Genomic DNA, 14,073 nt, shown 5'->3' on the forward strand with positions numbered 1-14,073 from the left:
CCAGCATTCAGAAAGCATCCGTCTCCTCCGCGGTCACCAGCTGAAATGCCAGACAGGAACCCGGGATAGAGAGATAATAAACCGTATGTCTTCAGCACTGTACAAATCTGTCAGTTTGTTCTGCTGCAAGGAGAGAATAAGATGCAACTGTGTGACCTTTGGAGACAACAAAATGCTGTTGCATGCTACGCCTGTGGTGCAGCAGAGGTTCCACGTGTGGGAGGTCATACTTCATGTTAGTAAATCCATACGATTATGTGCGCCAAGGTTGGAGTCCATTTACATCTTTATGCTTCAGCTCATCTGCGGTGTTCCCTCTCCCGTATGCATCCATGTGGGCAGCTTTAAGCGAAGGCATAACCCTCTCTGAGCGGTGATATAATATGTGGCGACAGCAGGCCCCCCATCCACCGCCCCTGTGGTCCTGATGAGTGCGCCGTGTTGGCAGGTAAGACAGAGGGATTATGGGGATTGCGGGAAAGGAACAAGGAAAGAGCGGCTCATCATGCCAGTCAATAGCAGGGCTTTTCTACATGTCCAAGGACACGGGCCCTCGTTGTCACCGCCTCCTTGATGGATGACAAGGGCAGCGATGGCGGCAGAGACAGAGAGAGAAGAGCGAGGTGGAGTAATTGTGATAAAAAAAAATATCAAGTTTAAATCGTGGAAATAAACAAAATGATAGTGAAGAAAGAGCAAGTATTAATATTGTGTGTGTTGTGAAATTGTGATTACTTGTCTCAAACTACTGCAAGTCAGCGACGTCTCTCATACCAACCTGTATTTAATCACCACATCAAGGCTGTGTAAATTAGACCACTGCCCCCTGCACAGGATATTGATTGCATCCACTCTACTGCTGCTTTCAACAGGATGAGAGCTGTGCCTTGTATTGGCAACAAAACGTTTACCTCCCATATTTTCTCCAAATGATGAGCAGCTCTGACAGCCAACCACCAGCAGGGTTCAGCTCATTTCCAAATGAACGTTGCTGAAGTGCTTCAGGATAAAATCGGGGTAGAAATTATGTAGATTGCGTACATAAGTCCTGTCGGCGAAACTTATTCTAAACAAACAATTAATTCTGACTGTAAACATGATTACGATACATAATTTAGCGGCTCTAATCAAACAACACCTCTAATTATCAAAGCCCTGCATCTGTGGTTTATTTTGTGTCCCTCTCCCAGTTCTCTGCGACAGGCTGAAATTTCCTTCGGGCGAAGATCGATTGTATCGCGCTCAGTTTCCCTGACAGCTCCGTTTATTGTGGGAGGACGTCCAAGATTAAAATATTCTAATGAAATGTGACTTGATAAATAAACTGGTTGATTTGACATCTTGCTCAGATATTTCTCAATGGACTCTATTAATGTCCAGTTAGTTCTCTAATGCATTCTGGACTAAACCAAACCATGCGATGTGATTTTAAGAGAAAACATGAAAGGTTTTTCTCTTTGGTATTTGTATTTTGTTGTTTGTCCCTCTAAGAATCTGTTGTGCCAAAGAAAACAGGATGCATGCAGAAAATGGTTCCTCTGGTGAGATCAGGAAAAAATATTGAACTCTGGTTGAGATGCAGAGCTTTGTTGGTGCAAATAAAAAAAAGTTAAGATCAAGAGCTACAATAAGCATGTTAGAACGACCCAGTCAAAGTCCAGATTGAAATTCAATTGAGAATCTGTGGTAGTACTTGACAACTTATGTTCCCAAATTCTTTCCATCCAATCATTATCAACTATTTTGCAAAGACGATTAGGCAAATATCTTTCTATAGATGTATCTTTTTGGAGTACGTAGAAACATTAGATATTTTCAGACAGTCAGGAAGTCCATTTAGAGTTTGAGGTGGTTTGGGCTTTGGGTCAGGATGTCTCTTTGTTCCCTCCCTTTTTTCCAGCCGTAGTCCATTTTAGCGTATGCAGAACTTTCTATGCACACCTTGTGACCTGGAAACCTGGATTTGTGTGAGTGAACGCTACAAAACGTATGACTGCATCCGGCAAAAATGTATTTCCAAGTCCTTCTGGTTATTAGAAAAATGTGTTTATGCCTGCGTCACGATCAAATATTGGCTATGCAAATTTTAACAAATGAGAAATTTAAAATTTTGTAAGAACAAAATGTGTTCCATTTGGCATTCAGCTGTCAGTAATGCTGTCCAAATACTAATATGGCAGTTCTTTACTAAGGCCATGATACCCAGTCTGGCTCTGTTGTCTTTATAATTTCTAAAATGTGTGTATTGTTCCTCCTTGACCTGTGCAACACAACACATCTCCCACAGCATGGTTCCCTTCCCATGCAAATGAGTTTGCCGGTCCAGTGAGGGCGTAATAAGTATTTCCAACTGCTCGGTTGCACCAATGATCTCACACAGAGAGGGTGCCATCGCTATATCTCATTTGAATTTTACAAACACTACAACGCCTGGGCTTTAAGTAGCAAATGTGTTTATTAGCCATCTGCTGCACCGTGTGCCAGGATGTGGGGTGAAATGGCTTCAAGAAGTTATAGGTTACAGACTGAGAGGCTTCTGCTGCTGTATACATGTACTCACATATTGATGGGTGACCTCCAAAGTCGCTGTACAGTAAGTAAATATATTGCATAAACATGATGATGAATCAGCCGAGTCTAAAAGCAGCGATCACTTTTTATATTTTGAAGGAATAAATGAGGATTATATCAAATAAGGTGAATAATGGCACCTACAAATATTAAAAACCTTCTCAGAAACGTTCTATCCTGTTACTCTATGGACCCGCTGAGTGATTTGGTCACATTAGAAAGTCACTCCATTAACAAGGAAAACTGTTGGCTCATCCCAGCCCATCTGCTGTGCTTTGATAACTCATTAATGAAAAAGAAGAACTCCCCATCCTCATGCTCCTGGTCAGGATTACATATAACACTCCCTGCTATTGCATTTCACCCATACTCTATTTCAAAGTATGGCAGTAGCATTAAATTAACAAATTGTTGAACTCCTCAAATCCTGGCTCAAATGATATTTTATTGGGCTCAAAAAAAAAAAAAAAAAGAAAAAAACGAGGTGAGGGTGAGGGAGAGACGGAGAATGAAACAGAAGGAAAATAGAGTTAATGGATTCTCTTATCAGTTACATTCAGTTCTGTGAGAACTGTCTGTCAATGCGTTTGCTCAAATGCCTTATGTCGGTCGGGTGCATTAAGCTTCCGCTTTTTAGTAAAAGCAATTTAGGGTGACTGTACTGCAAGGGAATTCTTTAATACAGCAGATGCTTTGTGCTGTGAATGCGTTACAAAGGGCGGCGCGACAGAGAAGGAACTTGGCGAGGATGTTTTGTCCGAGTCAAACAACTTCATATCTCCGCATTTTAAAAAGAATAATAAACAAATGTCAGCGGCGCACCAGGCGTTCCAAGAGGCTAAATCCAGCTAGCATGTTCACTGACAACAAGTCATCACGTTTATTTGATTTGCCATTTGTCACAATCAAGAAGGAGTCGACGCGAGTCAAAGATGAATAAAGCATAAGACCTTTTTTTGGAGGAAGAAATGAGTTAGCCTAGTTGTTTCACAGGGTAAGAAAAATAAAAACAACATTCAAATAGGAACAACCATTGATTCCTTGTGCTCTGGAAGCAGATGGGATTAGCCTTTCTGTCAGTAAAGCTGAAGCGCCAAAAACTATAAATAATATCTGAGGAATGTGGTGATTAAAGGATTGTTTTTGTATGAATATATTAACTACACTATATCCCACTTACTTCTATCCCCTTAACCATAGCAGGAAATCGGTAATAAAATATTCATATCCAGCTATTTGCTTGAGAGAATAATTTATTTTCTTGGGTGGATGCCTCTTTTACAGATATGCAACTCTGGAATCCTTCAGGGAGTGCTGCGCTGCGCGCTCGTGCACTTTGATCAGAGAGAATGGGAAGCGGGTTTCACACGAGGATCAGAGTCAGAAAACGAGAGGGATTCAGACAAGGGGACCCTTCCATTTACATTAACGGGCTGCGAAGAGGAAAAGAGAACACCGTCTGGACAGGATGTCATCATCCTGTCACCTGGAGCTTTAGGGGAGGTGCCAGGTGGGAAAGAGAGATGGCAGAGAGGCAAAGACAGGTAAATACATGTTTAGAAGACTGCTGAGAAAAACAGGGGATTTTTGCTTTACTTTTCATATGGCTTCTATCATTACTGATTCAATTTGCACCTGGTTGATGCGTCAACGAACTATTAATTTTTCTCCATGTTCAAATGAATGCATCTGAATGAACTTGTTTAAAGCCAATTTTAACAAAATGTCTAATGTTGAGCAAAGGAACATATAACATGCAATAATGCACCACTGACACCTCCAGTTATAACTTTTAGCAAATGAACAAATATCAACTTAACTTTCATGCGATTTTGGGATAATTATCCAGTTTAAACGGCTGGTTTTGTCCAAGTTTCATTTCAGGAACAACCCAAGAATCACCATCGCTGATTGAACACAAATATCACTGTCCACAGCGAAGAAACTTCAACATGAACTTGAACTGAGAAAGTGCTGAAAGGAGTTAAATAAATATTCTTGTGCCCGTTTTTTTTTATTATCAGCTCAAAAATAAACTGCATGTGCAAGATTTTATTCAGATGAATGAAACAGACATTTTTAGAAGGAGATTGTAGATCAAAAGCATGTCAAGGGTCTTTTATGAGTGTGTTATTAAAAGACAGGCAAAGCATTTTCTATTTTTTGGGGGTTATTGTGGGATGGCTTTTTAATCGTTTTTAGTCTAAGTTCAAGAACAACAGTGGGATTTGGGTCATTCTGTCTTCTGAAGTACTTGCTGGATGACTCAAAGGGGGCAGCCGAGTTGTTTGATGTTTGTGGTTCAATTTAAATTGAGATTAACACAGAAAGCAGTTTAATAAATGAGGAATATTTTCTGGTGCACCTAACTTTTTGTTATTTTAACTCTGTCGAAAATCTCGCCGTAAAAGATTTTTTAAAAAGTATCTACCTGCATCAGCCAGAGAAAGGCCAGATTTGTTTTGTTGCAGAACTGTTGTCGAGGGCAGCAGAAAATCATTCACAGGGCCGGAAGTGGCCCCAAGACCGCACTCTGGTCAACATCAGAGTCTGTCTGGAATGCTTCACTTCTAGAGTAAATGTGTTCTTAATTCAAATTTTAAGCGAATTTGAAACAATTATAAAGCTTTTTCCCAGCCATAAAAGCAGTTTTTTTTTCCTTGATATCAGGAAAATCATTAAATTTAACATTAGCTTAAATGTTTTAATATAACAAATCTGTGCTAGAGCCAACAACAGCAAACGCTTCTCCAATTGGTTAGCTTTGCGTACATCTCTGAATCCATTGTGAACATTAATAAAATCTTAAACAAATTCAAAGTCTTTAGAATTTTTGCTATTTAAAAGATCAGCACATAAAATAATCTTTGAAATGTTCGGGACACTTCTGTGAGAGAAGAATAGATTAATGAAAAATGACCCAATTTGACTGAATCAAAAGTATATAAAATGCAAAAGAAAAAAAACACAAAAAGACTGAAGTTGCTTTTGTGTCCGCCGGCACCTGAACATTAGTCGGCTTTTACAAGAAACAGAAAAGTGACACTATTCAAAACCTCACAGTCTGTTATAGCACTGGAAAACTATCTGCAAACAAAAAGGTATCTGATACAGGAAAAATGGCATATGGAAGGAAATGACAGCAGGTGGGCCTTGTTACATTCTTCCTGAGCACATTCAGAGAACTTACAAGAACCATATTGGAAATATAAAGTCTGAATACAAAGTGTGGCACTGTTTTGGACTGAAAACCTTCCTGTATTTTGAAGTTGGCAAGCTGAAATGATTGTTTCTCAAGTGAAAGAAAAAAAACAAACAAACAAACATTGATGACTTCTGGAATTGCAGTGGGACAAAATCACCTTCAACGCTCTATTTCAGACTTAAGTTATGGTCTGTCAAGTATGACAAAAATAACAAAGGAGATGAAATGTTGATGCCTTAAAGTAATCTTAATTCGTAAGAAAAGGTCTTAGTTATTACACCAGGGTCAGGACATTTTGAGATGGAAGGCTTTACTACAAACGAGAGGTGAACACTACTGACAAAAAAAGTGAAATCTTCAATCTGTCTTAGCTATGCCATTTGTTTTCAGCATTTCCTTAATAAAAATCATAAAAAGAGGCCATAATATGAGAACGAATGCTAATTTATTTCAGTAGTTTAGTTCAGAAGAAGATTCCCTACACATGCAGTGACACTTCAAGTTTTTATTTCTGCAGTTCACACCCTTCAGTCTGGGATTTATATATCAGAGTGTGTTTATGAGAGTCACATCCTGAAATGAATTAGAGACAAAAAAATTAAGCTCTCCATCCTATTCTAATTTACTGGGATGCTCCTCTAATTGTAATCCCAATTTAACATTCAGTTTCAATGAGAACATTGTAATTTTTCACCATCTGTGGGGTCCTGCTGCAAAGTTTGATGAAAATGTGAGCATGTGCAACCAGCTCTCATTTCACTAACACCCAATGTGTGCAAGCAAGCGAGTGCAAAGGCATGTGCATGTGTGGGTGGTGGCCGCTGCTAGGCGCCGTGTGTCTGCTTTCTAGGAACAGAGTACATGTGCCGTCGTTTTAAACTCACCATGAAGAGGAAGCGGAAGTTGGCCAGCTCTCCGAAGAAATCCTCCACGCTGACTGAGTGGGGGTCGAATGCGAAGTAGCTGCCGATGCTCTCGTACAGCTTCTGCATGTTCTTGTGCATGGTGGACAGCTTCTCGTACTGCTCCCGAGAATGTTTGGAGAAGCCGTGAAAAAAGGGGGAGTCAAGGAAAACGGAAAACGCAGCGCCTCAAACACAGACATTAAAATGCTACGGTAACCAGCAATAGCAGGGAAATGTCACACATATGTTGCCGTACAGTATTTTTAAGACCCACCTAAGTCAAGGTCAGCAGAAGAAAGAAAAAAAAAATGGATAAAGGAGGGTCTTCATCTCACTTTGGAGTCAATGACAAGGAGAGCTAATAGCAGCAGCCCTGAAGTAATGGAAAGGTGTTTTGTAGGCAGCAGCATGACACAGATGGTTGCTGGAAAAGCTGATTGCAGTCATTGTTCTATTGTTTCGCACAACAACAGTGGGGTCAGGTTGTTTTGAACCTCACAGCTCACGTTGCACTGTGTAATTTACTGAACAGGCGGAGGACTTTTCTCCCGGTGAATGAGTATTGACAGCCGGCATCAGTTAAACATTATCACAGCAGCCATTGACCTCATGGAGACTGCACTGGGGCACTACAAGACTCCCACCCTGAGCGGGATGAGAGCGATGCGGTGCAGATTTACGTGAACACACATGTAGAGGACACAAACGTGGAAAAAAGGAGACCTTGAGCAGGAATTTCATTAACACACTCTGGTCATCTTGAAATTACAGCTTTTTACTCATTTTAGGCCGATAGTTGTTATTGGTGCTGGCTATATTTGTCGTGAAGGATGAATATGAAACTCACGCACACGCAAGGACGGAAAAAAAAAAAAAAAGACAGCATAACTTCATAAACAACCACTTGCATCAAGAGCAAAACTCATCCTGCCTCCACAATCATCAAACCTAAGTGAGGTGAACAGCTAAGAGCACTTATAACCATAGAGTGCACACGTACAGTAGCACAGTGCAGCTCAGCTGGTGGACAGTCTGCAGGCACACGATGCTAAAGACAGCAAAGTGTGATGATAAAATATTTTTATTTCTTTTTTGCTGACACATAGATCAGTACGATATTCAGGTGTTTTATAAAAACACGACCGATAGACCAGGGGACGAAATAAGAACGTGGGGAGCAACACGGGATATTTATGGCACCTTTGTTCTCCCACAAAGAAACTCATCTACCAGCCATGTATCGCTACGATGAGCTGAGCCACTCGTTTGTTCAGACCGGGATGATATTAAATTTATTGTGCGGTTCTTCCGTAAAGCTACACTTATACTGTAACCATCAACTACTCCGCCGCCCGCCGTGTTCAGTCTATCTGCTCACCTGTATAAATACTCCTGCAGCGCTTCCAACCAGCAGCTCCTGGAGGAGAAAGGCTGCCGTACTCCAGGCATCGCGCCAGTCATTTTAAGGATCCTTATTGGTCCCCCAAAAACGATGAAAACCTGGGCATCATCATCAATCAATAACATCCCCACGGGCCGAACTTGAAAATTGGACGTTATGTCCGTGCAACGCAAATAATCTTCCGGCTGGAAGTGTGTGTTACCGTGAGTCAAACAATGACTGGGGCAGCCTACTATATAATATACTCGGGAAACACTTCTTTATTATTACATATTTGTAGAATACGGAACAAATCGCGTCCCGTATTGGTTCAGTATGGGACGGCTGGCAACCCTCAGTTACAGGTTATTTCTAAGGCTTCTCTGAAACGATTTAGCTGTGAAAGTTGTTATCCACAGAATAAGAAGACAATATTAGAGTGGTGAACTAACAGGATTAACCAATCAACCAAAATTACTCCAACTCTTCAATATCAGATGAGAATTTGAGAAAAGTGAAGTTTATGAATGAGATGTAATCCATACGATTTTAAAGTGTATTTTTAGTATTACATTACTGGTGGAGTATTTTTCCTCTCAGTTGTCTCGTTTTTTTCCTTAAAACAGAAAAAAAAAAACATGTAATTTATATCAAAGCGATAAGAAGCTTTTGGTTCTGCTTACAATTTCAATCTATTATGTGTGTAACTACTGAATTTAATTTATACTAATTTAAATTGTCCTATACATTGGAATACAGATGGAAAATATCTATAAGGCAAAACAAGGTTTCAATTGGGGCAGGTAAAGTGCAATACCTGCAGCGCCACCTGATGACAGGAAGTACAAAATCAGTCTCTGTATTTGTCTATTTGGAGTGTTAGTGTTCATGCCAGAGGAATTGCTGGATGCACATGCAAAATAAAAGACTGCAAAGTAAAGAGCAACAATGGAAATTAAAGATTAATAATACAAAATTCATCTAATTAAATGTGTTTGTCTTTCTTATGTGTTTCCCACTGCAATCCACTCTAAATTGATGCTGTTGCAGTCAACCGATTATTAAAGGCCATCATTTGACAACACTTCACTGCTTGCTTGTGTTACTCCTACGAAGGTCCCAGCATCTGAGTCTGGGTGCAGTTATAGGCAATTAGTGTTCTTTTACAGTCGCCTTGGCAACATCCATGGTCAGGTGGGACAGCATGTGGCCTGCGATTACCAGGGCCAAACAGTTATCAAGACATTGTTCTTTTTGAACAGTCTGCTATTATTGTGTGGAGGCCACGCAGCTTTCCAACATGTCCTGCTTTGCTAGTTTATAATCAATGCTGTATTTGGGATTTTTCTGTTTCCCCAGCTAAAAACTCACCAATGATGTCATGAGCAAAGCATATTACATTGATCCAAAACCACACAATTGCAGGGGTGTTTTTTGGAGTTTTGCGCATGTGGAGGAGGAGGAGGTGTAGATTTGTTGAATTTTTTTTTGTAAGGTCACACTGGGACAGTCAGAACATTGGGCAGCGAATGGACTTATTCTTCCGTCTCTCTGTATCCATGTCTGCCTGGACGCGATTTACCCCCATTGCTCCTGTCAGACCTCTGTTATCTCTTCCTTTGTACACCTCCCTCAATCTCCCCTTCTTTTCTAGAGAGCCCCAGCGGATGGATGTGAAAGTAAAACTTTGCCAAAGTAACATATCTTTTCAACATCAAAAGGACTCTTGAGTTTTGCAGTACTGGAGTTGTGATTTTTTTTATGGGTAAGTGGAAAAATAACTTTTTAGAATCTAAAATGCAGCTAGCACATCATAGAAATATACGGCTTTTTAAAAAAAAAACTTTGCTAAATTAGGTTAGAATGAAAAAAATAAATACGAATTGTTTAAAATCATATGAAAAAGGGGGTGCAGAAAATGATCATCATAATCATGTCAAGGAATCAAAGGAATAAAAAAAGCACACCACTATAATGTTTCCATTACATGTTTACAATATGTTTATCACTCCTTTAGTTCTGGGGGCGGGGGGAGTAAATGTAAAAAAAAAAAAATCACTTCGAGAACTTACAATTTATCAAACGGACGCTATTCTGTAGTCACAAGTCACAAGTCACAAATCACAAGTAATACTCCACTCCACTACGGTGAACCTCAAGGTTCTGCATAAGAGCCCCTGTTGTTTCTGTGTATGGTGTACAACCCCACACTGCTTATGGTAGTAATAATAGACGCAGCCATCTGTGAATTGAAATAACAATTCAAGACTATCATAATCATTTCTGATTTAGTACCACATATGATTATGGCACAAATCAGATTTTTTTTTTTTGTTTTTTTAATTTTTTGGTGAAAATATTGGAAATGGGTCAGTCAGACTGTTATGAAAAAGTCAGATATCCACATCAGCAAACAAAGAAGAAGAAAAAAAAACGGATCTGAGTCACATGTCTGTGCTCCTTGAACATAAAACCTACATCCTGGTTCCAAGTCACAGGGCTCTGCATCGTCACCGAGGTCCTGTGATCAATAGCCTTTAGCATTGCCACATACAAGGCTTCAGGATTTTATGATTGCAATCTTGTATTGTGTGTGTTTTTTTTTTTCAGGGAATGTGCTATCAAACTTAAATTTTACTTAATTACTTGCGGTGCCTGATGTAGCTTGTGGCTCTCTGGATGTTTTATTTTCCCCGATTTACTCCCCTTCCCATCTCACTCCCTGAAATGCCCACGTATGCACTGTGGTAGATGTGTCCCGCTGGGGACTGGACTGAAGCTGGCTGGGCTTTTGCTCTTCATATTTCCACATCAAAGACATGTCATATTGATGGAGCCTGACGCACACTATCCTGCAGCAACACAACCTGCACGCTGGAGCCGCCATCCAGCATGCATACAAAAACAGAATGAGAAGGCAAACATACTCACACACATTTTATATATATATATATATATATATATATATATATATATATATATATACTGAAAATGTACGGTCTTACTGTCATGCTACCATTCTTTCACTGTCCAGCTGTCAATTACACTTTTCTTTCTTTTCACTGTAGGACACTTTGTTTTCTTTCTGTTTCTTTTACTTCCCTGTTTTTACACCCTGTCTCAGTCAAAGGAAAAAAACTCATTATAATTCTCTTTCTACACCCTCACTTGATATTCTCTCCATTCAATTCTCGCTCTCAGACAACAAATCCCCTCTTTCCTGCTCAGAGTGGACTTTCACAAGTATTCTGTCTGAACCAGGTCTCGTATTCACACCACTTGGGCTTGGAGTGGGCACGCCGGGTCACAAGGTAAGGCATTAGGCAGTCTTTGGTTGCTCCCCAACTCTGTCAGTCTTCGCTCTTCTCTTCAGGCTGTCCTCACAGGAGGACAGCTTGCCCTGCATTAAACCCTACCAAGGCAGAGAAGGACAACAGCCCTGAGGCTGAAGGGGCTCCATACAGCAAACACTGACGAGGATTTAAAGCTGCGACTCTGCTTTAAAAACATTTCCATTTTCTATTGTATGTAACAGACGGAAAGTAGCACTTAGCTGTGAAACGGAAAATGATGCATGGTTCAAAAATTAAAATGATATAATGTGTGACAAGCATTTTGCATTCAAACCCCCTTTACTCTGATTCCTCTATATAAAATCCAGCTCAATCAAATTACCTACAGAAGTCAAAGAGGAGGTGACTCTGGAGAGTCTGCAGTCTGCAGAGACCCACAGCTCAAGTGACTTTGTTAAAGTTTTTGCCAACCACAAATTTGATCTTTACAAAGAGTTGACAAAAAACAAAAACAAAAAAAAATAAAAAAAAAAACATTGCCAAAAGAGAAGTGGTAAGAATTATAGTTTGAAGTAAGGCAGCAGTTCTCAAAGAGGGATGGGAGCCCAACTGTTGCAATAAGTCAACACGGTTGGGGTCCTAAGATCCTCTTTAGAAATTAAACAAAAACAATTATGAAAAGTTATTTTTATTCTTATTATTTTAAACATTTCAAAATCCTTGAAAAAAAATGTCACTTCCCATTTATGTTCTACTTTATGTTGATCTGTCTAATTAAATTCCCAAGAAATCCCAAAGAAATGCATTAATAAGAGCATTGAGCAATCTGAATGAGAAATAGTCAGGAAATAAAATATTTTTTCAGATTCTGGGCTCTGCTCTGCCTTTCTTCCTACTCGCTATAAACTGCAGTTACTTTCTGTCCTTGTAAAATCCAGATTTAGGTTTTTGTCCTGCCCCAGAGTCCTCATTACTGCAATTTAATCAGTCACTATTTATCTTTTTGACATGCCAGAAAAGGGTATGTTGAAATTACTAAGCTGCGATTAGGCACACTCATTTTTAACATCACAAACTGACATCAAAACTGGATCCAAATCAGATTTGTAGTCTCCTTTTTGGAGCCACACGCTATTCATTCACATGATGAAACACAGAGAAGAATCAATTTATGGACCACAGCAAAGTAAAAACTGTGTTCACATTGGCCACCTATGAGGATGGCAATAAATTACCTGGTTTGTTTACCTGTGTGCATGAGAGAGTTATTAAAGTGCGACATAAAACCCTACAGTGGGGGCCCAAAAAGCCTTCCTAATAAGTCTCCTGTAACCTAGTTCCATTAATGTTTATTTAATGCTTTTCCTATGTGCTCATTGGCCACTGCATCCAAGGCCCCACACTAAGCCTGCTTTTCTCCAAACCCCACTATGCCTGCTCCCTTTATCCCCCCACCTACTGCCAGCAGCCCCTCTGGGCCAAATTACACCAAGACTGCCCACTGACTGGACACAAGCCATCATGCTGACTAAGAAGAGGATGAAGGAATGGAGTACAGAGTCATGACAGAGACTTAGCACTGCATGTCTGATGGAACATATCATTTTACTGAAGTTCATTGCTTGTCTTAAAATAAACACAAGAGAGCTTGAAATAGATACCAAACTCTTTTGTTTTGGTGTTCTTCTGGTGTTTTCGGTGTTCTAGCGAATGAAAGTCAAAAGTGAGCGTAGGGAAGGAATCACACTGAGAAATGACCTCACGTAATGGATTAAAGTGACGGCGATTATTAATACAAATTCATTGATCTGAATCAATGAATTTGCTGTGAATGTTTCGACCAAGCAAGCTTGCTTTGCAAGAAAACAAATAACTTCAGCTTTAAATTAATTCAGGAGTCATAAAAAACAAAGCAATCATCCTGCAATTTAATACGCGCTAAACCAACATTTACACAGAAAATTAGAGCTAGCCTGAGGCTAAATTTCTGGCAAGGAAATGGAAGACGTTTTCTCCTACAACTGAAAATCTTCCCCTTTCTCTCCTGCTGTTGGTCCGTATAATGTCACAAGAGCAGAAAAATCACAACAATTCAATCCGTGGGAAAACTCGGCGTATGAACTCAATACCACTACAATGCATCCAATATTTTACAAAGTATTGCACTTTGAGCCAGAGCTTGATGCACTGAACAACCGAGGAAGATTGTTCCTTAAGGCAGAAACGATAGTGGACATTACAATAGAAGACTCTGCAGCCTTGGAGTAACAATGATTTAGGCAGAAATTTAACAAAAACTTCAGAAGTCCTTTTCTCTTTTTTTTTTTTTTTACATAACAATGCAAGCTACGCCCACAATTTCATGTTGGATCTAAATCAAACAGTTTTGCTAATTAATTTCCCAATGGAGAATGTTTCTGCTGATCGTTGTAAGATACTCATGTTGCCTGGTGTCACAGAAAAGACACAGATCAGAAGGAATTTTTTCTATCATAATTTCAGCATTTCAAATGCTTAGTATTCTTGTATAATCCTACAGTTGGATTGAGAACTTCATTCGACAACTACTTTCGATATTGAAGTGCAGCTTAGTGAAGGAAATACACCACTGCCCATTGCTTCAATGCAATGTCAATGTAAATTAGCATTAGAGAGGATATATATATATATATATATATATATATATATATATATATATATATATATATATATATATAT

At 39.5% G+C, this 14,073-nt stretch overlaps 1 protein-coding gene across 6 annotated transcripts in view; it reads right to left on the reverse strand.

Annotated features, from left to right (window-relative positions):
- diaph2 (diaphanous-related formin 2) overlaps positions 1–14,073 on the reverse strand; it is a 440,846-nt gene that overhangs the window by 88,213 nt on the left and 338,560 nt on the right. For all 6 annotated transcript variants that reach the window (XM_088009428.1, XM_088009427.1, XM_088009429.1 and 3 more), the window contains one exon: positions 6,661–6,825. In XM_088009428.1, the coding sequence (XP_087865554.1) occupies positions 6,661–6,825 (165 nt within the window). The remainder of the gene's footprint in view (positions 1–6,660; positions 6,826–14,073) is intronic.

This window comes from Poecilia mexicana, unplaced genomic scaffold (genome assembly GCF_051168715.1).
Source record: "Poecilia mexicana isolate PSO_F unplaced genomic scaffold, ASM5116871v1 scaffold_10, whole genome shotgun sequence".
Taxonomy (NCBI): Eukaryota; Metazoa; Chordata; class Actinopteri; order Cyprinodontiformes; family Poeciliidae; genus Poecilia; species Poecilia mexicana.